The 25,002-nt window shown below is 38.3% G+C and overlaps 2 protein-coding genes across 3 annotated transcripts; both read right to left on the bottom strand.

The window, feature by feature from the left end:
- Positions 1-513: 513 nt before the first annotated feature.
- crtc1b (CREB regulated transcription coactivator 1b) lies at positions 514-15,240 on the bottom strand. Its single transcript, XM_062424362.1, has 14 exons — positions 15,115-15,240; positions 10,875-10,991; positions 10,227-10,352; positions 9,155-9,216; positions 8,808-8,902; positions 8,193-8,278; positions 8,061-8,104; positions 7,557-7,780; positions 5,993-6,144; positions 5,581-5,820; positions 4,910-4,996; positions 3,111-3,197; positions 2,845-3,019; positions 514-1,586 (listed from the first exon to the last, which is right to left on the bottom strand). Exons 1-14 carry the CDS (start codon positions 15,238-15,240, stop codon positions 1,375-1,377), a joined length of 1,833 nt encoding a protein of 610 aa, XP_062280346.1. The 3' UTR covers positions 514-1,374.
- A 1,321-nt stretch (positions 15,241-16,561) lies between these two features.
- Positions 16,562-24,170, bottom strand: klhl26 (kelch-like family member 26). Of its 2 annotated transcripts, XM_062424697.1 has the most exons (3): positions 23,772-24,170; positions 20,840-21,022; positions 16,562-20,380 (listed from the first exon to the last, which is right to left on the bottom strand). In XM_062424697.1, exons 1-3 carry the CDS (start codon positions 23,819-23,821, stop codon positions 18,799-18,801), a joined length of 1,815 nt encoding a protein of 604 aa, XP_062280681.1. In that variant the 5' UTR covers positions 23,822-24,170; the 3' UTR covers positions 16,562-18,798. The 2 variants fall into 2 exon arrangements, with proteins under 2 accessions (XP_062280681.1, XP_062280682.1); XM_062424698.1 differs by lacking the exon at positions 20,840-21,022.
- Between the last annotated feature and the right edge of the window lie 832 nt (positions 24,171-25,002).

Raw genomic sequence — 25,002 nt, 5'->3', positions numbered from 1 at the left:
TTTTTGTTTCGTTTTTTGACGCACTTTATAAAACATCAACAATTTGGCTATAAACTGTACCGCTACAAAATACAGTACATGATTTGTCAAACCTTACACAACATAACCACAAATATCACTGACCAAAAGTTCCTCTCAAATACAAGAAAATGTCACAATAAGTTACGAAAATACGTTGTCACATTAGACACTTAAGTAGAACAGTAGAATACTCATGTAAGGCAAAATCAGGTGATTTCACAGTGACGACTTAAAAAGATTTAAGATTTTAGAGTTCTCTGGTTTAAAAACAGACAGCTTCCTTCCCTGAAAGAAAGACCAGTCTGGAGATATTGGCTTTTCAGAGCAGTAAATCAATTTGGACGCATTTTTCCTTGCTTTCTATTTAAATAGAAATACCTGATGATTTTCTCAGAAAAAGTTAATTCAACTGGCGTAAAAACAACCCATTTCTGGAGTACGCAGCATTTTATGGACCAGTGCTAAAAACTATGATATTTTGATTTGACCGTCTGCAGCATGGCAACACCTACCACGTCCTGTATCAGAGAATGGCACATCGAACACCAAAGAGCAACTATGGGGAGGTTTTGCACTCCTTCATTAACCAAGTAGCTTAATAAACACATATATAAATATGTTAATAATTAATAAATAGACAAATTACATCAGTGCAATTTTACACTATGCCTACAGAGAGCATTTTGGCATCAAATTGAAATTACGAAATGGAATATAAAATCTTTAACCAAATAAATAAATAGAACATAAATACATAAAGCATAAAAACATACAGTACATGATGAAAATAACATTTGGTTGTCAAAAAGCTTTGAGTGTGAAATAGAAAGCCGTTACGGCATGATGGGAAAACCGATTCATCTGATTTCAGGGAGCAAGCAAACCGGCTGTGGTAGTTTTTTTTCGTGTTTGTTTTGTTTTTTCAACCACAGCCGTTTTTATGGGTACGGTTTAGCCCAATGTCCTAGCAGCTTCCTGCTACAAGCAAATATAAACAAAAACAAATATTAAAGTGGATATGAAAAGAAAAAAAGTCAAATGTGCGGTTTTTTTTGGAATATATGTGGCATGTAATGGTACACTGTAAACATAGCAGGCTAGCAAAAGCGCTGAGCGACCAATCTCATTCAAAGCGACAGCGAGGCCATTCCCCGGCAAGCCACTGGATGTCTTTTCCCTGTTGTCTTTTGGTGGCGCATCATTTCAAAGGGCTTCACAGAGTCGAGGGCGAGGTCAGACAGCTGGACGGCCATGCAACGAGGGTGAGGGTTCATCCTGCCCTTTGTTTCTCTCCATTAACAAGTTAGTGTGGTTATTTTTCTTCTTGTTCTCTGCCACAGTCAGCATCTCACATTACAGCCTGTCCATCCTGAAAGTGTCCTCGGTGGCAGGGTCGGCGAGCACCATGTCGGGGTCGTTGAGCATGTGCAGTCCGTCCAGGGTGAGGGGGTCAATCTTCAGCTCGTCCAGTGGGAACTGAGAGTCTGTGTCGAAACTGACATCGCCGACGCCTGCCAGCGAGTTGGTCAGTTCTTTGGAGAGGCTCGGTGGAGACTCACCTGTGACTGGAATATGTGACATCAAACATTTACAGATCCCCTTGAGACATGTTTAAGAACATAATAATCCTGTCTGACATGTTTTATCCTCAAAAAGTGTTCAGCTACCGTGATAAAAATCCTTAAAAAAAAGACACCTACTCTTTCTCCATATCATTCTCAACTCAGTGTGTGCATTATAGGCTTCAGGTTTCCACATCACACTTTTGTAAGTTGTATACTTGATCAAGATTGGCTTCAAACTACTTGTGATGTCACAAATCATGCTTGTAGCTACACGCCAGGTTTAAGGTGAACTCAGAGAAACTTTCCACTTTCAGCAGATGAATGTGAAAACAGCCTCCTCGTGTTAAACTCTGCACATATGTCATTCTGCACAGTAAAGAGGGACTAAAGGTAACATTGTTTTGCCAGTTTTAACTAGTATTACAGAGTAATAGTTAAGTCTGGGATGACATCCAAGATTATTACATTTTAATGGCTTTCATCAACCTTTAATGTATTTATCAAGCCAGAGCTTCCTGTGGTTGTATTTTGGTGGACAGAACTGACAAGGAATTCATGATGTGTAGATACAAGAAGTCTACAAAAATCTCCGTAAAATAATATTTCACTATTTCACTTCACAAGAACTATTAAATGCAGCCATGTTGTGTTTTGAGCAGACATTATTACATGTCCATACAAATGGTGTGTGCGGTTGTGGCCTGTCGTGGATCTAGATAATTTTACATGGGGCAGGAAGAGCTTTTGGCAGTGTCGCATTAGAGGACAGAGGGTGTGGGTCCCCAAAAATATATTTACTAATTCTGCAGGTAAATGGTATCATAAAATATCAGATGACTGAGTGTGTTATTGAACTGGAATTTATATAAACTGAAAGAAAACATACCATGAAGTCCAGCTGAAACTGATGCAGGAGTTTGTCACGTGTCGACCAGTCTTAATCCCTCCCCATCAGTTTCTGTTTCTGTTCCTCTTTCATTCTTCTGTCTCATCTTTCTCATTCAGTTCTTCATCCCTACCTCAATTCTTCTTCAATTCTTTCTCTCATTTCCTGATCTCCTCCCTCTGTGAGTCTGTCATCCTCCGCCTCTCCTGCCTGTCACTCTGCTCTACCTCAAAACACACTGCATCCAAAAATAGAGGCTGGAAAGTTTGTGAGACCAAACAACTGAAAACCTCCGCGGGAGGACACAGCTGTGTTAGTGAGTCACACGTATACAATAAAGTGAGCTAAAAGTGCGTCTGGTGGTGTGGTTACCTGTTAGGATGATGTTCGGGATGTTGCCATGGCTACTGTAACTGAGCTGCTGTGAATCTTGTAAGCTGCTCCCGGTAAGACCCATCATGGCTGCCTGCGTGTAGTTGAGGGTGGAGCACTGATTGTAAAGGCTGGTGGAGCTGATGGGGTTCTCGATCATGTTGAACTGCTCCAGCTGAAAAGCAGAGAAACAGAGCTCAAGAGTAAAATCAGGGACAATCTGATGTGAACATTTTTTTCATTGCAACCTATTTTTTTTGTGTCACCTGGTGAGAAAGAGCGTTGGTCTGCCTTGATGTTAACTGCTGATCGTAGAAGGAGTCGCCGAATATACTGCCCACCACGGGAATATGCTGTAAGGAAGATACGTGAGCCAAAAAAAGATCAGACCAGATGTAAACAAAAGTATTAAAACACAAAAACAAAACGACGCAGAAGAGCAAGTTATAGGCTGATAAGCAGACATTTCAGTGATGGAATAACAGAAAATAAGCAAAACACACAACTGAGCAGTGAGTAAAGCAAATGATTTTCATGAGGAGGGCTGTCATGGTTCAGATTTTCCAAAGGTTAAAAAAAAACGGTGGCTAATGAAACGTTGTTATTCAAATTTAACATACTCCATTCATATAAGAATCATTTTAACATGACACAGTAAAGCTAAGACATTGGAGTAATGTGATAGTGATACTATGAACATGATGAGGTGATGATGACAGTGATTTGATGACTTCCGCAGCCCTGTTCATGATAACACAAACACAAGTAGACTTATTAAAGGGAAATTCTAGTATCTGTCAAACTGACTGTTATACTTATATTTCTGTCCATTGTTAATCAGGATCATTTACTCACTGTCTTTGTTGCACGGATGTGAGAAACTTCACAAAGTCAATCAGGAAAAGGAGCATGAGCCTCTAAAGCTTCAGACATCATCATTTGTCTTTGAGCAGCTGTGGCTCAGGCTGCAGGGATTTCTTGTGACCTACTCTGTGTGTTTACTTTCACTAGAACTAAGGCAAATTATTTCTGTTGAATTTAAATTATTTGGAGAGCTGAAGGAGACATTTTCTCACATCTCTGCAACAGGGGTGATGAGTAAAATGTCATGACTGATCAGTCAGACACTGACATGGGATCAAAAAATAGGACAACACCCTGGAATTTCCCCTTTAAAATATCTTTTTTTGCAATGAGAAAAGCATCGATGAACAAATGTCAACACTGTGATAGGCTTTCAGTGGTAGAGTCCCAGGTGAACCATTTTATCAGCGTTTGCTCACTGATAACTGATAACTTTGAGGTTAATCAGTGAATGAAAGCCCCGTCTTTAGGTGCATGTTTGACCTCATATTCTTGAGTTTAATATTTCTAATCTCTTATCTCATGTCTTATTTTTAGCTTTTTTCAGAGTAATTGCTTTTCTTGATGTGGCCTTTTGCCATCAAGTGGACACTAAACACATCAAGTGAAGTGTTATTATTAAAACACATGTAGCTGCCTTTGCGTTTCTGCCAAATGTTTTACTGAAGACGTAATAAAGCCCTGATGACTCTTCCCCCAACAGAGGGAGAGACATGTTGTGTTTATGTTTATGTATATACCAGCTGTAAACTGAGGCTCTGTGCTCAAACTAGTTGCTAAAAGACTTCTGACTGACAATAAGCAAATGTATCCGTAGACCCAAAATATAAGCAATTTTCAATTACTTTGAAAGCTAATATACTTCCTGTCCTGTGAAACTATTTAGAAATCCCTACAGCTCACTACATAAACATATTGTTTCAATCATGAGTAGCTCATACGATTAACTTATGAGTTTTGTTACATTAACATATTATCAAGTGATCAGGGCCTCCCTCAAAAAACTACTGCTGTGTTTTCATGCACACAGTGAACAGAGTGACAGTGGTGATGAGGAAATGAGTTATGCAGCTGTCGACACCATGGTGGGTTAACTGCTGATACAAAGAATGAAAAGCAGCCTAATGTATCTACAATTAGCTTTCCCCCAGGCGCAAAGCCCTTCCCCAAAAAGCAGCTAGCTCGGTGGGTGGGCCCTTACTTGAGGCGAGCCGCCGGGGGAGAAGCCTTGATTGGAGACTGGGGAGGTTGGAGACTGAGTGGCTGGCGAGCCAGTCTGATTGCGGTACTGTTGGAGGGAAGAGGGTTAGCTAAGCACTAAGCTCCACGCCTGTCACACACAAATCTCAAAAGGACAGGATGTGAGATGGCATCAGCTAAGGGTCTACTTATTATATTCAGAGGGTGTAAATATGAACACTCACCCCACTGCTGCCCAGTGTGTTTATATGTGATTGTACAATAACAACATCTTATCATCCTTCTCTTGAGTAAAATATGTAGTTGAAAGGTAAAGTTTAATCTAAACCAGTGTGTTTTATAAGAATGGTGAAAAGTATGCAGTATTTCTGTCATAGACATACATCAACTACGTCTGAAGAGCTATGAAAGCTGGAAAAACGGTAGCAGTTTCCTTAGAAAAATGTTAGTATCAGACAACTAATAAAACCTTCTGCTTAAAACATGACTGGACATCATTTCCTGGTACAAAATTACAAATCATTATTTACTGGGGGGTAATTTGGATTGTCTGAAAACTTTCAAGGAAATACGGTGGGAAAATGGGCTCAAGAATAAGCAATAGGATCCAAGACATTCAATCGGAATCATAGTTATCTGTGTTTTAACTTGGTGTTTCTCCGGGTGCCTTACCGAGCTGATGCTCATGCTCATGCTGGCGGTGGTCTGGCTGTCTGGGGAGGGACTGCTGGCAGAGGCTGAACCAGTGGAGACTGAAGTTGGCAAGGCGATGAGCTGGATGCCCTGAGGCAAGGCCTGCTGCTGCTTCTGCAAGTCACTGATCAGCTGAGCCTGGGCCTGAGCCGTCAGCTGGTTAAACAGAGGGTACTGGGAGAGCTGCTGTTCCAGGGTCAAAGACTCTGTTGGCAAAGCCTGAGGAAAGACGCACAAAGATTCTGTTTAGGCCAGGCCCATGAAGTGTGATGTGCACCAAAGTGACTGTCATTTGAGAACAAGTTAAGTTGTAAGTCCACTGCTGGTTGTAACAGAACTGTAAAACTGTCAACTACAACTTTAAGTTAAGCGGCCAGCAAAACCCTGTTACCTGTGTGATGCTAACGGGCGAGGGCAGGGTGGATGAGAGCTGCTGTGGGGAGTGTTGAAGATGGAGGTCAGAGGTGAGGGTGAGCGGCAACACAGGGGGCTGGCGGCGCTGTGCCGTTACAGTCATGGTGGGCTGAGAGGAGGTGGGGATCCCTGGCAAGGAAGAAAGAAACAGTACACTTGAGAACAGAACTAACAGCAGTACCTCGCCTTTCAATATGATGACATGCACTACTCACTCTAATTTAAAGAAAGAACTTAAAAAACGCAAAACAAATCAATATTTTCCATCTCATGACCTGCCACTGAATTCCATGATAATGAAATGTAGAATCTAAAATCACAGTAAATTAACTGTGTATGACGTGCATATTTTGATATCATAAAAGTCTAAAAGGAAAATTAAAGTATGTGACATTGACATCAGTCTGTGTTTTTTAAAACTCTTACATGACACTTCGGTTTTTTCTACATCAGTTATTCGACTGAGAGAGGCAGTGACTAATTGACACTGCTGAGCCAAATTGATCATCAGCTCATATGAGGCAAAGCCATCGGAAATGATAAAAAAAGCTGCCAGCAGCCTGCTGATCCAGACTCTGCACTCATGACAACACAGCATGTGCTTACACTAGAGACTAAAAATTGTACCGTGTTATATTTTAAAAGATATTTAGAACATTTTTCAGATTTAATAAACCATACATGATGTGTGAGTCATTCTGTACTACTTGAAACTTGACAATGTCTTTTAATTAAATAATATACAGTTGATTAACATGACTTCTAATGTTGTACATGCTCTGTCCTCTAAGAGGCATCGCTGATGGTTGACGCTATGAGGCTCTGCTTCAGCACCTGAGAAAGATATCCTAATCCTCCTGATCACCGAATCAAGAGTTAGTAACTGTGCAGCACCTTTCCACAATAAGACACTAGAGGTAGTGCTGCTCGTCTCCCTTTTTCACTCAGAACAGATCATCTGCAAACTTCTTCTCATTATCCCGTGTCGCTGAAGAAATCAAGATGTCTGCTAGCAAGTCTTGCATCTTTTATCTGCGTTAACTGTCGGACAATGACCCAGTTAGCTTGACTGCCAGTTATGTTACACATTGCAGTTCGGTGAACAAAGGACACGACTGAATGGTTAAGGACACAGTGCTCTGGAGCAAGAGCCTTTCTATATTTACATAAACGAGGAACGGTTTTGAATTAAGAATTGATTCTGAATCAAATCCTGACACTAAGATTTGAAATTGATTTGTGAGAATCCCAAAGATAGTTGTTTCTCTTAATTTTTTTATTTGATAAAGTAAACCAGGTATCCTATTTACATGACTATGCGGAAAGTAGAGCAAAAGTCTAATTCAACTGAACATAGCCCTTTCAGAAACTTTTCTCCCACACAATGTCTTGAATGTCTTTGTACAAAAACAATGTTCATAATAAAATCTATTCAACTGCGGGTGAAGTGGACAGTATACAGCAGTTTTGCTTTGTGCTGTGAAATGTACACCATCTGCTCACCCTTTCCACCTTACAAAAGATCAAATAGTGGTTGTTACCATGGCTGGCAGCGCTGATGCCCAGGTGGGTGAGGTTGGTGGTCAGACTGCCTGTGCTGTTGGCCGAGCTGAGGGAGGGGAAGGCCACAGTGTCCTCAGGATCCAGCGGGGTGGACAGCGGAGGAGGGAACTGGATGTTGGTTAGATCGGGCAGCGAACCGCCGGTGTTGTGCGCAGCTGGGAGCACGGATGGGTTCAATTCCTGGTCTGGTGATGGGTATATACTAAAAAACACACGTTCAATCAGGCATGAGATAACTATTCTGATATTACTTTTTTTTTTCTATGACACTGTAAAAACTAAGCTTTGACAGACCAACACAAATACAGAATATTCCCCAACTAAAGACACTGATAATCCGCCATAATACAACTTCTGTAACTTTGTCATCATATTCCTCAGGATTAAAAAGCCCCTGAAATAGCATTTAAATATTTATAACCACAAGACACAATATCTAATAAAGACTAATAAATAAATGCATAAGTGTGTAAGATCCTCACTTGATTCCCGGGACATCACATGTGTTGGGCTTTGATGAATCATCCTGATGACAAAACACAAACATGAGAAATCTGAAGTGGTTTACATTTATCAAAACAAGTGTACAGCCTTTCCTTTTTCCCCATCAGTACCTTCTCGTCATCCCACAACTGTTCCTGCGCGTCCTTGTCTGCGTTTGACTCTGAATTCTCCGTCCCAGGCACTGTTAGCAGCAGTACTAATTAGTGAAACAGCAAGACACAGTTGCTTGCAATGACAAAATACATAACAATTCAAAAATCAGTGCAAGAAATGAGTCATCAGTATCCCAGCCAGTCAAGCAGAATAGAGCGCTGTGCACAAGATCCCTTAGTGTCTAAAAATAGCAAGGTGACCATCAGACTGAGTGGATGCCAGCCAATCTGGGTTTTTTTTTTTTTATATCAGAGCCTCACACAGAAAAAGACATAATCCATGTATAACAGTGAATTATTGATCCTCTTCTTTAGATCACCCAGAGTCAGCTCAATTCAGAGATTGTACTCTTCTACAGCCAGCTAAGCATTGAAACAGCATGCTGAAGTAGTTCTTTGCCTGAGATCAGTATCCATTTACTTGATAAATATTTCACTGAGAAACTAGATCTGCAACTGCACAACTTTTTGTGACAGCAACTTTTTCATGTCATTTAAAGTTTGTAAAGTTAGTACACTATACATTAATAAATAAAAGCAGCTCTGCGTCTTTGTAACTGGATCTACCATTACCTCGTTTAGGCTGCAGCTCCTGTGATCCCCCTGCGAACATGTCTTGGGGTTTAGGATTCATGGCGCTCTGATGTAAGGCGGAGTCTGAATTTGTCCTGTAGGTGTTGGAAAGATGAGAAGTCAGCAAAATCCCTACCAAATCCCTGATGAAGGCACAGTACCAGTTCTTCTGTCACTTCTCTTCATTACTAAGATATATTTGCCATAATACAGCCCATGTGTGGCTGACTTCATGTCGGCCAAGTGTTTGTAGCTACGAGGCTGTAGAGTGTCATGTAATTTAATTTTTGAGATCTGTGTTTGTCCTGGCTATCATTTTGGCAAACGGATAAGAGGAGATGGCTTACCTTCTCCAGCTAGTGTCTGGCGGTGGGGAGAGGTAAACTGAGCTGTAAGGACAGCTGTCAATGTGAATTTAGTTAAGGGTAATAAAGTTAGAGGGGATGAAAAATGAATCTGAGCTAATCCATACTTTCATGCCTCTTAGATGATTAAACCTAATAGACCTGATACATAATAGATTACCACACACAAGTGTCATTTGGATCCAGTTACTTTGAAAAAAACTTCAGTCTCATGTTATTTTAATAGTGGAATACATTTCTAAGAATAATACTATCGAAATGAGCATAACAATACACTGTCTCGTATTGTATCGTTCTGTCTGGCTCTGTATGTGTGAAACAAACAGTTCACCAACATATGATCTATATCTGAATACATTAACTACATAGTAAGATCTGATCAATGGGATTTGATCTTGATTACGCAAATTAGGAGGGAACGTATCCAGATACAGATTGCATGTTAAGTGTCAGGTGTAAATGGGGTATTTGTTTTAAAGGTTGGCACCCTGCGTGGCAGCTTCCGCCATCATTGTATGAATGTGTGTGACTGCGTTAACGTTAACATGTGTTGAAAAACGCTTTGAGTGGTCAAAATACTAGAAAAGCACCCTTAAATGCAGACCGAATCTATTGAACAATGCAGCGCTTGGGAGGTTGAGCAGAGATGATACCTCCTTTTTCTATGACAACATGTGGTGTTTTTATGTGTTGACAAACCATTTATCTCAAACTATAATTGTTTTTTATGATTTGTTTGTATGTATTGGTGCACAGCTTGTTTAGATTTAGTACGCCCAATGAATCATATAATCACAGTCATATTAGTCTAATACACATGCATTTTACCTGGACAGGTTTAGCACTGTGTCAGTCGTTGACTATCATCTCAACCAGAATGTTAAATCTCTGGAAATATCTAAATCATAAAACTAACTGAACTTAAAACAAAATTACCTATGTGTGTCTATTACTGGAAATAGGCTAAACAGACTGAAGCTGAAGTATTTTCCCGAAGAAATAACAAATACAATCAACAGATCCTGAGAAAAATGCATTTCAGAAAAAAGGATATCTGACGTCCATGTTTGTCGACCGACAGCGGCCGACGGTGTGGAGACGTGATGCGGTTTCGGTCACGGTAAACACGCTCCACCAACCCGTGATGCCTGGTTGTCCGACTCGTATCCAGCACAGAGTTCTAGAGTAAACACACTCACAGGTCAATGAGGCCAGCCAAACATCTTCATAACACAACAAAATTATGCCAAAAATGTTTTAGGATCAATGGTGCAAATGTGTTCATTTCAAAATGAGTCAAGCCATGGGCCCCCCATACTGATGCTTGAGTTGGCAAATGTATTTAAAGAATGGAAAGCCATGACAAGCAATGATATACTTTAAAATTTAGGAACCAAATTACACTGCAGGGCAGAACTGGTAACCTGTAGTAAACTTGTGGCTTCCTTTCGCTCCTGAACCATAAGACAACCTGGTCTGACTACACAACTGTGACGGTTTACTGCCATCATAGCCTAAGCTAAGCCTGCAGACTTTGGTAAATAGCTTAAATGGTAACTCTGTTTTAGGCCAATCTTTCACCAATACTGGAGATGCACCTGCAACCTTTTTATGTCCAATTTTTTCATCAACAGCTAACAAAAAGGTACACTAGACGAGAATAAACCATTGATTTACCAGCTGAGAGAGGCTAAGGGCTCACCTGAAAAGGCAGGTCAATGTTGCCATTTCCAATCTGATTGACATTGGGCAGTGAGCCTCCATAGTACTGTCCACGATTCTGCCCTAGTTGCAAATACTGGGTCTTCTGTAACTGCAACTGTGCAAAGTAAAATTGCATGAAAGCATGAGTGAATGATTGATCTGATACACAAAAAAAGTTATGCTGAAAATGAATGATGCCTGGCCAGTCCACAGTGGTAAAGTGAGAGGTTAAGGGATCAATTTTGACGGATGAAACATGATGAGACAGGCAGATGTGGCTGTTTCACGAACAGTCAACGTAAACAAAATGAAACAAACAAAAAAATCATAATAAAATAACAGCTGATGAAATTGACAATCAGACTCAACATGTAACACACCGGGCCCATTTCATTAGCCACGGTCAAAAAAAGTCATGTGTGTCATAACAAAAATACTGTGACGGAGGTCCTCTCATGGATTGCAGATATGAACAAATGAAGTGGATTGGTGTTTGAATGGCAACATAAAATAAATCTGGAAGAGACCCCAAAACTAACTAATTTTAATTGTTTTCCCTCCTTTAACAGGCAGTTCAGCTCAGCTTTACACTCACGCAGCGTGTGGTAAATGGGTATAATTTCCAGCCATAGGGCCAACAATTAGCCCGAATGTTTCCTGGCAAAACAAGAATTTTATTCTTTTGAACTGAGCTGAAAAAATTAGTTAGTTAATCTTTAAATTGGTCCACAGAAACTTTATTTGCAACAATTGTAATTATCGATTAACCATTTAAGACATTTACACATTTATTTTTTCACATAGAAAAAAAGTGTTAAAGTTTAAGTGTTACTTAGAGTTCCTTTGCAACAAAAACTGTGTAAAAAAACTGCCATAAAAATATTAAAAATCTAATATTATTTTCCATTTTCAATGAATTATTTTGTTTAACCAACATCAGTCTTGATTATTAATGTCAAATATTATATTATATATTATATTATATTATATATATATTATAATATATATTCAAATATAATATCAATATTTTCTGTATACTAAATGCAAAGTTTATTATTTTGGGGGGGAGTATCACAGTCTGGGACATGTCAATGATTAGCCACACCATTATTATTCTTTGTGCAGTGTCAGATTTAAAAAAAATCTGGGATCCTTAGGGACAATAATTTCCCCATTGAAACCCATTATAAGTACATTTTTTGAGTGAACCAGAGCATCAACTAACAACTATTTTAATCATTTATCAACTATTATATTAATCTTCTAATTGGTTTAATACATATATGCAAATAATTTAGCCTATAAATTGTCAGAAAACAGTGAAAATGCCCATCAAAGCTTCTCAAACGTGTGTCAAAATCCAGAACTTATTTAATTTATAATGATATTTTTTAAAAAGAACCATATTCTCACATTAAAGAAGCTGAAACCAAAAAATATTTGGGCTTTTTTTATTAATAAAAAAAAAAATCAATATCTAATCTCAAACTCATCAGTTATTTTTTAACGACTACATCTTTATCTAAACATATGGAGGGTTTGAAAGGCCAAAACTAAATATATACATAATTACATATTTAAGTGCTACAATAAATGAATGAATATATAATTATATAATAAAACACTTGAATAAATAAGTATGTTTCATTGTCACCGTAAATTATTTACTTATTAATTTATTCACACTTGCATTCATTTATTCACACTTGTATTAATCTATCTATATATTTTCAACTGATTTATATATACTTTAATTTATCCATAGTGTGTGACTTACTGCAGTGAAATTAATGAATGTATCAACTTAGCGAATGTATCAACTTAGCGCAGAGTGCAGACCTTAAAGAAAACTACAATGGCAGTTATGTTGACTGTAGCTGAACAGATGGAGGCAAATGCCAGTGCCTGGGCTTTTTTAGATCAGACTGAGGGCCTCTCTGAACAAATTGGAACGATATTGGCCCTGACTGACAGAAATGAATGAAGCTGTTTTCACGATCCCAGATCTGGTAGAGTCTGTAATACTATTCATTCACCAATCAGAGGCTATATATATAAATAAAATAAATAAATACACACATAAATGTCACATTCATGTATTACATGTCGTTTAATTTGTGATTTTATGGTGACAATTAAACATTAAGTTTAATTGTTAAAACATTAAGTTCAATTATTAAATTATACAATTCTTTATTCGTCCATTTATTTAAGCATTTAATTATATAATTATTTATGTATTTGTATATTTAGTTTTAGTCCTTGTAACCCTCCATAAAAAGCTGAGAGCTGGAGCCAGCAAAACAGAAGCAGGTGGGTTGTTTAATGCTTGGTAATTTTTTTTAAAATTTTTTTAATATTATTTACCAGAACAAAACAAATCAACACAAATATCCTCCACACGACTGCACAAGCACAAACAAACACAAAGTTAAAGAAAGAAATTATTTCAGGATTTTATAGAGCATTACAACATGATTTTTTAAGAAAATAGGAACAGGAACTGAACACTGCAATTTCTGAACAAAAAGGAGGAAACATGCCTGCCTGGTCATAAACTAACAAATAGTCAAGATTGGAGGGAGTTGGACTGGAGGGTCAAAAATCGGTATTTCAGATCTCTGGTCATAATGGCTGAAAATGGAAATGCTTCAGGATTATGTTGGAGGGATTGTTGCCACCAAAGGGACCTCTCAGATATCTTATTGGCCTGTGCAAAACTACAGGAATACTGGGAGGATGTTAAAATAAAAGGAAATGGATACAAAGCTAAGTTTGAAAGCTTTTAAACAATCTAATGGTTGCAGCCACAACCGCCGAACATAAAACAATGAAAAGACAAGGTGAATGAAGGTGTTCATTATGGAAAAGGTCACAGCAAAAGTACAGCTGAAAATGGACAGTCTTATGGATGGATATTAGCCATGTCAAAAACAAAGAGCCACCAAGCTATGCCTCTTGAGAATGTTTTATTTTTCTGTAGTTTGTACAGTATTTTTCCAGTTATACCATCTTTGTTGTTTGTTCCCCCTCCAGGTGCTGTCTCTATACCATGAAGTATATATATTACAGAATTTGGAGATGTTTATAGATTAAATTATAGAATAACTGAAGTGTATGACACAAATTAAAAGTTTTTTAAAAGACAAAAAAACTAAAGAAAAGAAAAACACAAACACCAACAAAAAACCCCAAAACAAAACAAACATTGTTCTGGAAAATAGTAAAAAAAAAAAAAAAAATCATATAAATATAAGGCTATGTATGTTTTTGTTATTATTATTTACCAAAATAAACAAAGAAAATCCTCCACAAAACTGCACAAGTACAAACAATATATAACCATTACTCTGTAAATATGTTTATTTTTATCTAAAACATTTTTTTTAATTAATCTAGTGTTTTTTAAATAAATAATCAAAATAAAATAATAACACAAACACCCTGCACAAGCACAAATAAAAACAAAAAAAACATACAAACATTATTCTAGTAAATACAATATATAGATAAAGCTGACTTTATTATTATTATTATTATTACTTACCAGAACAAAACAAATAAACACAAGACTGCAAGAGTACAAACAAAAAAACCCAAGCAAACAGAAAAGAAAATATGCAAAAATTATTCTGGTAAATAATTTTTGGAAATTTGAAAAAATATGTACAAATAAAGCTGACTCGTTTTATTACCTAAAAGTATGTATTGTTTGATTGATGTTCATAAATAAAAAGCTGGTTTCGATGCTACAGACGGCTTATGCTGAACCAGTAGTGGATTTCTTAAGGGGGTGAATCACAGCTGGAAAGGCTGGTTAAAATAACTAATGCCAACATAACCTCTCAAATATCGAGCAATGCTCCAGTTTCGTGTGTTTCACCTGTCCTGTAATAACATGTTGAAAACAGTGACACAGCTTTATGTCTGATGGTTTGTTTGCCAATGAAACATCAGCAGTGACTGTTCATAATCAGCCACAGACACATTATTCACAGTCCCAGCAAGCTAGCAGTGATACTTAACGCAAAGCAGCCCGTTGTAATTGAATTAGTTGTATGTTTTTCTGCAGACTGAGTGAAATCTTAATTAAGTGGTGATGCACTGAAGCAGCTGTGGACGGTAATATTAACTTTAGCTACACTGACGGTCAGATTTACCTCCGCAGCGGTCGCTTAGCTGCCAAAAAAACAGCGATGCAACAAAATGTAAAATATCCCGGGGTGTGAAAGTCTTACCCGTGCAGCTCTGGTGATGTTCAAGTCTTTCATCACTTCTTCAAACGCGGCCGTCTCCTCCGCCTGTTTCTGGTTATGCAAAGCGATTTTTTCGCTAAATTTGCGAGGATTGTTCGAGGACGCCATCTTTCTCCTCTTCTTCTGAATGGAATGTTACGCTACGCACCACGCCAGGGCCTTCTGGTGTCGTCATCACGCACAGTCAGCGTGCACGAAAGTGGCGTGTCGCCTTTCACAGAAATTCAAGCCAGGCAGTGATGACAGATACACGTTTCGTGGGGAGCTGCTGCATTTATTTTGGTCTTGCCCGCATACAAAACAACTGTGGAGTGAATTGCCAGGATTTCTCGCGGATCATATGTCTTTTCACTTTTAATTGCTTAGGAGAATGGGATGAATAAAAAAAGATCCTGCAAGTCATAAATAATGAGAAACGTTCTCAAATAATGACTTACTATCTCAAAAAATGAGAAACTTTCTCAAAATAATGACTTAGTATCTTAAAATAATGATTTAGTATCTCAAAATAATGACTTATGACTCATTAGTATCTCATTATTTTGAGTTATTAAGTCATTATTTTGAGATAGTTTCTGATTATTTTGAGATACAAAGTCATTTTTTTTTTAGAAATGTTGTCATTGTAATGACTTGCATACATTTTGTTTCATCACATTGGCGGAAATAGGCTTCCATAGTGGAGGGTTCAGAGAATGTGATGCCTATTTGTTTTGTTATTGTATTATTGTCACACATTGTAAATTATGCTTTCTATACATGTGATGGGGAAAACAATGTTGTTGCTCCCGCTAAGCAAGATAGTTTTTCCGCAAAAAAAATCTTGTTAAAATCCTTAAAATTACATCTACTCCTTCTCCCTCGGTAAAAACTTCATAATATATAAATATGCAAATATATTTCATTTCTTAAGTGTATCAGCTGGACACAAGATGTCTTTTACTTCAATATAAAGTGTTTCTGCATTGGAGACGACAGACACAAGTTTGAATAATGTAGTATATGTTTCAATTTAGAATAGAAAAGCTTAACTGGCGCTGTATGATGCATACCACGTATCTATGATGTCAATGGCAACTAAAATGCTCTTTGCTGAAAATGAGGGGGGAAAATATAAATTACAGCTATAATCAGAACTGGAAGCTTTTTTTTTTTACTTTAAATTATTGTATCATCTTGGTTTATTATTTGAAATCTAAAACCCTGTAGTTTCACTACAATCCTAAGAAGTTGCTTCAATTTACATAACAACCAGCCTCAAAATAAATAAAAAATGTTCTTAATGTAAAACTGTTTACTCTTTAAGCATCTGGGGGATGGCATCGGTACAAACAGTTCACCATATTATAATGGAAGGCAGCACTTCAGTTAAATTGATCGAAAAAATACATCATCCCTAAAAAAAAAACAGTATCTAAAGGGCATTTTTAAAACATGATACATCTTTAATAAAGGATGCACATAAAGCTACACAAATGTCTACATTCCCCTTTGACTACAGCGGTTTCTTTATATTGCACTTCCAACAATATAATGTGCTTTTACTAGTACAGGTAAAACAGGACAAAGACTCACTAAGGCAAACAGGAAACAGTTTTAAAACAGACATCCCTGCCATCATGTTGATGGTCACATGGATAGTCAAGAAAAACTGGAATTTTAATCTTGATTTAAATTCAGCAGCTGAATCAGATGTCTGATAAATTCAGTGTAAAAAGTGCAGCAATGCAGTAAAAAAAAACAAAAAAAAACCTACTATCAGCCATGAAAAATGAACAGTTTGAGTACTATTTTGATGAATTACAGATTTTTAAGGGTTTTTAAACAATAACTCAGAAGTTAAATCTTAACTTTTTAAAAGATTATTAAAGATTTCAATCAATCAATTAATCAATTATTATCCACTGGAAGGATAAATGATACTGTGATGGTTTTGTATGAAAGATATAGCACTTGTTTAATACAAAGAGCACCACACACTGACACCCCCATGGACACACACACACACACACACACACATGAATGAATGATTTATGTAGCTGCCGCAAGACGTCCACACTGGTTTGTTAAGCTGACTGACAAGACAGGTAGTGTGTCAGTGGGGGTTTAAATTCAGGAAACACAAGGGCAGTGACAATTAAAAAAACAAAACAAGGAGAAACTGATTAAAAGTTTAAAAAAAAAAAATAATAATAATAATTTTAAATCCACTGCTCATGTTCATTTGTGCAATCATTACTGTTCACTGACACACAGATTTGAGTAAACACACGTAAAACGAAGAGATTTTTAGTTGGTTGTATTATTGATTGTTTGAATAATACAATTATAACAAATATAACAAGAATTAAAAGAGCCAATGAAAAATATAAAAAGGAATCACAAAAGCTAAAATCCTGTACAAGCAAAATGTACAACATTTTAACATTTGATCCAGTTAATAGCTTTGCACAGCAAAAAGCCACTCAAGACCCATCTTCAAAAATTAGATTTCCACTTTTTGTAAGAAGTGACACCACTGCTGATAAAGGATCAAATAAAAAAAAGACTATTTGTACAGTCTGTAACTTAAGCCTTTGACTGGTAATAAAATAATACAGACTAAATCATATAAATTAAGTAATATAAACAGCTATTAATGTTAGTAATGCTAGTATGAAAGAAAACTCATTTTCATTATTATTATCATTTAAGTTCACTTGCCAGTGATCTTAAAATTTCCAAATGGGCAAGTGTAAGATGATCGTAAAGACAGGAGATGTCACACCAAGAGGTTTTTCATCAACTAGTGAATGGAGCCCTCCTGGGGTCAAAGGGTAGAAAAAAAACTTCCGTGCAGACGGATTTGTAAAACTTTGTATGGTAATTATTAAATGGTTAATACACTGGACTTTCATTTGGAAAGTAGGGGTTTGAAACCTGTATGACAATGAGAAATCCGACATTCATTTCTGATTTGTAGACTTTAACTTTTTTGGTTATTATTATTATTATTATTATTATTACTTAATGGCAGATTTAACAATAGTAAAATCTAATTTATTTAGCTTTGTGTTTTTGGGAGTTTCCAGCTTTTATGAGTCATGTAGCATTTGTGCTTTCATCTGAAAACCAACACTGAAATGAGCAGTCAAGCAGCAATCTGCTGTTAAATCTAGATGAAACTGTTTTTACTGGGCAGATGTCACCACAGTCCTTGCAAGGCAGGTCCATTAGCTGAAGAACAGAAGAGGACATGTAATCCATGCGCACAGTTTACAAATTTGTTCACACGGATTTACACATCAAATGAAAGCACTTTTAAATTGTTAGTTAAATACTGACAAACCTTTAGTTCTGTGTAAGAAAAGTGTCTTAACATAAAGACCTTCAAGAGTTTCTGGACATAATGTTAGTTCCAAATCTAAACTTGATCATTTTTAATGAAGGTCTGTCTGATGATTAAATTTACCTCACCCAATGCAAGGATAGAAAATAATACATTAATCAGAGTAATGCTGTTTACTAGCTTTTCAGGTAATTTCCTCAAATGAACACACACAAACACGCACGCACGCACGCACACACGCACGCACACCAGTGGTTTACATGAAGTTCACACCTTGACGTAATAGTCAGCAGAAAGAGCACATGGAATCAGATCTCCACAGTTGCTGGGTCAGATGGTTAGCGTTGTGTGGTGTTTTGTGGAAGTATAATTGGAGTACATGCGATGCCAGCAAAGGACTCTGGGAAATGCAAATCCCTCTCCCACTCATCTCTCTCTGTGTTGTACACCTGAACGATGCTTGTGACGTTATTCAGGTGCCAGTTGTAGCCACCGACGATGTAGATCTTTCTGTCCAGTAAACAGCAGCCAGCCTCAGACTGCCCTGCTCTCATGGGACTGACGGTGGTCCAGTAGTCGTTCTCTGGATTGTAATACTCGACCGCCAGCACATCAAAACAGCGGTCCACATGGTCCATGCGACCACCTAAAGCATAAACCCGATCCCTGCTACTGATCATGGCATGCAGCACTCTGGGTTCATTCATGGGAGCTCTGAACTCCCAGTGGTCAGCTACCGGGTCATAGCAGTGAAAAGTTTTCTTGTCATCCAATGAGACGCCATAACCTCCTGAGATATATAGCTTTTCTCCACAGGGTGTCCCTGCATGACCCCAAATCCTGCGTTTTAATGGTTCCACATATGTCCACTCATTCTTCTTTGGGCAGTAACACTCTACGGATGCCAGACTGCCAGATCGATTGCGCCCTCCGGTGGCATACAGCTGTCCATGCAGCACGTTGAGCTGGAACTGGATTCGTGCCTCCTGCAAGGACTGGATACGCAGCCACTGGTTCAGGTGAGGGTCGTAGCGGAAACAGCTGTCTACTGCCCCCTCACCACTTCGGTACTGTAAGTGCTGTCCACCAACGACGTACACAAAGTTATCAAGCACGGCAACACAAGCATGGCTGCACCCTGTCTCCATCTCTGTCAGCTCTTTGAACTGGCGGGAGGCGATGTCAGGGAGGTAGTACACCTTGGTGCTTACGGTGCGATCATTGTCAGTGTAGGGCGTTCCACCAAACGTGATGAGTGAAATGACATCAGAACGAATGAGTGTCCGTGGGGACTGCATCTCATGCTGTCTGAAAGGAAGAATTTGGTAATTGAAGGCCTCGAGGAGATACTGGCGGCACAACACATCCTCCACCATGATGTCCACCGTCTGAACACTGTCCACCAGTTCAGACGAGTGCATGAGCGGGAAGCGCACATGGCAGAGGACACTGCTAGCTTGAGCCCGGCGAGACTCGTCATATTGGAGCCATCTGATGGCAGCGTGGAAGAGGTCAATCTCGCTACAGTTCTTCAGTTTGTTGCTCTGCAGGAAGAAGATGAGGCGCTCCATGGGAATGTGCAGAAAGTCCTCTTCCTCTGCAATTTGGAGGAAGTGGCGAAATGTGAAGGCGTCCACTGACTCCTTGAGGGAAGACAGGCTGAAAGTGGTGGCCATCTGGCCGATGTGCAGGCAGGTCTCCACACTCATTGCAGACTTGAGGAACTCCTCACAGAGATCCACAACAGGAACCATTTGGAGAAAGACAGCTGCTCCGAGGACATCCTGAATACAGTCCAGGTCTAAAGTGACTTCTGCACTGTAGGCAAAGTCAATGATATGCTTTAACCCTCGGGCGGACAAACCCCTCAGCTCAATGGTATCTTGATTTGACTCCCTCATGCCTCCTGTAAACATTGCTCTGCAACACAAGAACAAAACAGAAATTAAACAGATATTTTCATTATTCCATGTAGGTTTCCTTCTTTGTGGTGTCCATGGCAGTTGAGTGGAAAACCACCATCTAATGAAAACAAAGTGTAGACAAACTGTGTAGTACATCTGTCTACAGTTTTATACCATAAAAATCCCTAATTTACAGTATAGACAGAACATTTGTCTTCATCAAATTTCTTGACATTCTCCATGTGGAATACAACTTTCTCTTGAAGTTTTCATGATCAACAATATAAAGTTGCATCATTTGCATTTTCTTCCTTCCTTAACTTCCTCTTCCAACTAGACTGCTTTCAATATAATTCATCTGAGACTTGCGGATTACTCTGCACTCAGTGTAAATGGCTCTGAACAAGAGCATCAGCTAAGTGCTTTGAATTTAAAATGGAAATGGTTGACGAGAAGTCTTGTGATTCAGACTAACCTGAAGTAATCGCTACAGGCGGCCAGCACAGCTTTGTGGACCTGGAAGCGCTCCTCATTGATGGCCAGAACGACGTCAAGTAGTTGGCCCTGAGCCCGCAAGATTGACAAGCCCTGGAGGAGGGTGGCACTGTGGCTCGGGGCTGAGAATGTACAGCGCAGGGTGCTATTCTTGTTAGCCATACTGGAAGAAAAAAAAGGCCTTGTCACATTGAGTGAATCAAAGGATCAAACAGCCTTCTCAAATTAAACTTTCTCCAGATCCAGATTAATATTTGAATTGAATGTATGCTTCTAAAAGCTGTTATATTCCAGTCAGGCAGACTTTATAGCTCAAGAATATTAATATTTGACTTGTGTGTGGATATGTAGTGTCTGGTGTTAACTCAAGATCTCTTAAATCTCTGATGGAAATGTAATCTAATCTGCTACAGTAAACCAGGAGGAAATGCAATCACTCATCTACGGTGCCTACATTAGTGAGATAAAATCGGCACTCTGAAATAAAACAACAGTGCTATGAGTAGAAATGTTGTTTCTGCCATTAAGCACGCATTTCTGTACACAGAAACATCATTATAGCAAAAAGAAACATTATGCCATAAGAAGCAGGGCTGTGACTAACAATTATTTGCATTAATTAATTATCAGCAAATTATTTTCTCAATTTATTTATGCTTGGTCAATAACTTGTCTGAACAGATAAAAAATGCTCTTTTATATTGTCCAAAAGTCAATGTCTTAAAAATAGCTTGTTTTGTCCGATCAACAGTCTAGAACCCAATAATTATCGATTAACAACCACATTAAAGAAAAAAAAAAGCAGCGAATCCTCATAACTTGCTGTCAACGAGGGTTAGGGTTGGGGTCCTCACCTAAAGTCAAAACATTTCCAGAACTAAAACACAATGTGGAAGTAGAAATTACATCAGATAAGTGGGACTAGCAAAGAAGTCCCAGTTGTACTATAACAGCTGCCATATCAGTTTGTGTAAGTGCTTCTTCTACTGATAGGGCTGAACGATTTTGAAAAAAAAAATCTAATTGCAATTATTTTGACTGATATTGTAATTACAATATGATTTACCATATTAGAGGGAATGATAACATTTACATTATTATTCTCATTGAAAAACATACTAAAATGATTATGGTGTGACTTTTGTGGGGATCTGCACCAAACAAAGATGTTTTCTTAAGTCTGTAGAATTTAATGTTCGGCCAGGACATCTCCGCAACAGGACTATGCTTAAAATGGTATTTTGACAAACATTTCTCCTTTGACTAATATTGTGCCTCCTGCGATTTAATTGTTCAGCCCGATCAACTGACCTGCTTTGTTTAACGAGAGCCAAAAATGGCATCCAATCAAATATCGGGCAGATTACTAACAACCAAAGGGATGATCCCATAGTCCAACAATTTCAGTCCGGGGGGGAAATTAGGCCATGAAATATTAAATTACAAAAGGGCTGAAGGATGAAGCAATAAAGCATTCAGGATTGTGTGTACATGGGTCATCTCAACCACATTTCTGTTTACAGATGAAAACAGATATCATACTTTCAAGTCTTTCCAAAACTGCAGTTTTCAGATGAAAATGAAAACAAAACTCGCTCTTCTCTCATGTTAATTTTTATTTTGGTTGTTATCTCATTAGGAACTATTTATTTTTGCCAAATTTGATGATCTGAGTAAGTCACAGACATAAACTTTCAGAGTGGAGTCTGGTGTCTCAAGCGGCACATAAAGTACCATCCAAGAGGACAAAATCTGGGCTGAACTTCACATTTAGAAAGTACAAGGTCTTGACCAATAAAATGACTAGCTTGTCACAGGTACATTAATAGTTGCTCATATTTTGGCCAATAAGTGACGAGACACTACAGTTTATTTTTCTACTGTAAAATATCCAGTTACTACAAACAGTACCTGTTAAAAGTTTGCATACACTTGACTGGTACTGAATATTGGTCACACTTAGAGATTTTCAAGTATAGATATTACATTGATATTGTGATATGAGAGTAGATATAGTCTTATATTTTGGATATCATAGTATCGCTGAATTTCAATAAAGTGATGTAATTTTCTGAGCCTACCAGACCGTGGTATGACTCATATCCACATTACTGATGATTATTTATCAAAAATGTCATTTTGTCAACCTTTTGTGAACAATATAGATATGTCTATATTAAAATAGATAAGCAAAATATAAATAGAAACCTACAATACTGCTGCAATATAGATTTCCAGGTATTTGGTTAAAATATCATGATACTTGACTTTGTCCATATCACCCAGCCCAAATTTTAGAATCCTCCTTTTAGACAACATCAAATTGTTTTATATTCTACATGTAACATAGCTGATCAGCACATTTTATTTATTTATTTTTCAAATGTCTTAACCATTGGCCTTAAATATGTGTTGCATTTAATTTTAATCAATGATATAAAACTGACAGGTCAGAGCATGAAACTTTACAAATACTTTTCACTTTAAAAAAAAAAAAAGTTTGTTGAGTTAACTGTGTTCTTTTAAGCCCTTTTACAAACATTGTTGTGTGCAGCTGACTATAATGTTTTCCTGTTCATCATGACCGGTGACAGTATTGACTGAGCCATGACACTATTGACACACTCGTCAACACGGCAGCAGGCTACAACAGGAGCGTCTGCTTCTCTAACTTGACTCATGTTATGTGCTTATTTAATTTCCTCTGCAGGTCATGAACAGAAAGCAAAAGAAGTAAAGTAGAAGCCTGGAGGCCAAGAGCAAATCCTCGGTGTTTCCTGGACTCACACAGCGGCGTCGGGTCTCCAGCTGGGGGCTAAAGACACGGAGCTGCAGACGCTCTGTGCTGGGAACCACCGAGAAACCTGCCCGACCCCCTGGACACATCCACAGCCTCACCCCGACTCACTCACCTGCTCTGCGGCTGTTTCGATGCAAAATCCCCACCATCCGACTCCGCCATCTTCTAGCACAGAGCAATACGCATGGGGCATTTTCAGGAGTATTACCAGGAGGTCAGCGGCACAATTGGCCTCCTCATGGCGTTAAAAAAGTACGGACAAAGCCTGTTACCCAGGCATGAACTGAGAACAGCCGTCTCTTCCCACGTCTTGTGGCGATGACCTCTCCTAACTGGATGTTTGCCACCGGTCCTCCCGCTGCACTGACTGTTTTTGGCCACTGGGTGGCGCCACGGTCACATGTCCACAGGTATACTGGTTCCCATTTGAGGCTGACCAGTGGGTCTTAATGGGCAGTGTTGGGGAGTAACTAATTACAAGTAGCGGCGTAATCCGTTAAAGTTACGGAGATAAAATGTGTAGTTAAATTATAGTTACTTATGAAGATGTTTATGATTACAAAGGAGGTTACATCTGAAGTCAGACCTTTAAGATTTTGCTCAGGAGGAGCAAATTTAATATTTAACATGTTACTGAATACATGTAGGCCCTATTGCTGTTCTTAATCCTTTTAAATCAATTTGTTTTAATTAAATCATGACATGGGCTTATTTGGAGCACACATGGGCGTAAATGGTGTGACAGTACGAATTAATCCCATGCCAAACTTTTGACTTTTTTTCATAAAATATCTTAAAAATCTACATGGACTAATGAATGCATTTTCAAATGAGAGTTTGCTTAATAAGAAATGATCTCCCCTATCAGTATCCATGAAAAACACTCTAGCTTAGATTTTGGTGGGCTTAATGGGTACATTTACCCCAACAGTTGAAAAAAATTCATTAGAAAACATTTGAAAAGTAATCAAAAAGTAATCAGTTACGTTACTTTGATTAAGTAATTGAAAAAATGCTTAGTTATATTACTTATTGCATTTTAAATAAGGTAACTAGTCATCCATAACCTATTACATTTTAAAAGTAACTTTCCCAACCCTGTTAATGGACCCATCTCCATGGACCCATGGAACTATAATAAGTGTCTGTTACCCCCCCCCCCCCCCCCCCCCCCCCCCCCCCGCCCCCCCTCCCCCCAAAGAGGTATAATTATGACTTTAAAACCCATGAAATTGTATCTCAGTTTTATTGATTGTAGGGTAAACGGTGCAATGAAATGTGTTGGAGGAGAAAACATATCACTAAGCACTAGTCATGAAATATGTATGACCATCTCTGTTTGA

Source organism: Scomber scombrus, chromosome 8 (assembly GCF_963691925.1).
Source record: "Scomber scombrus chromosome 8, fScoSco1.1, whole genome shotgun sequence".
Taxonomy (NCBI): domain Eukaryota; kingdom Metazoa; phylum Chordata; class Actinopteri; order Scombriformes; family Scombridae; genus Scomber; species Scomber scombrus.
This window is presented reverse-complemented; position numbering and strand designations above follow the sequence as displayed.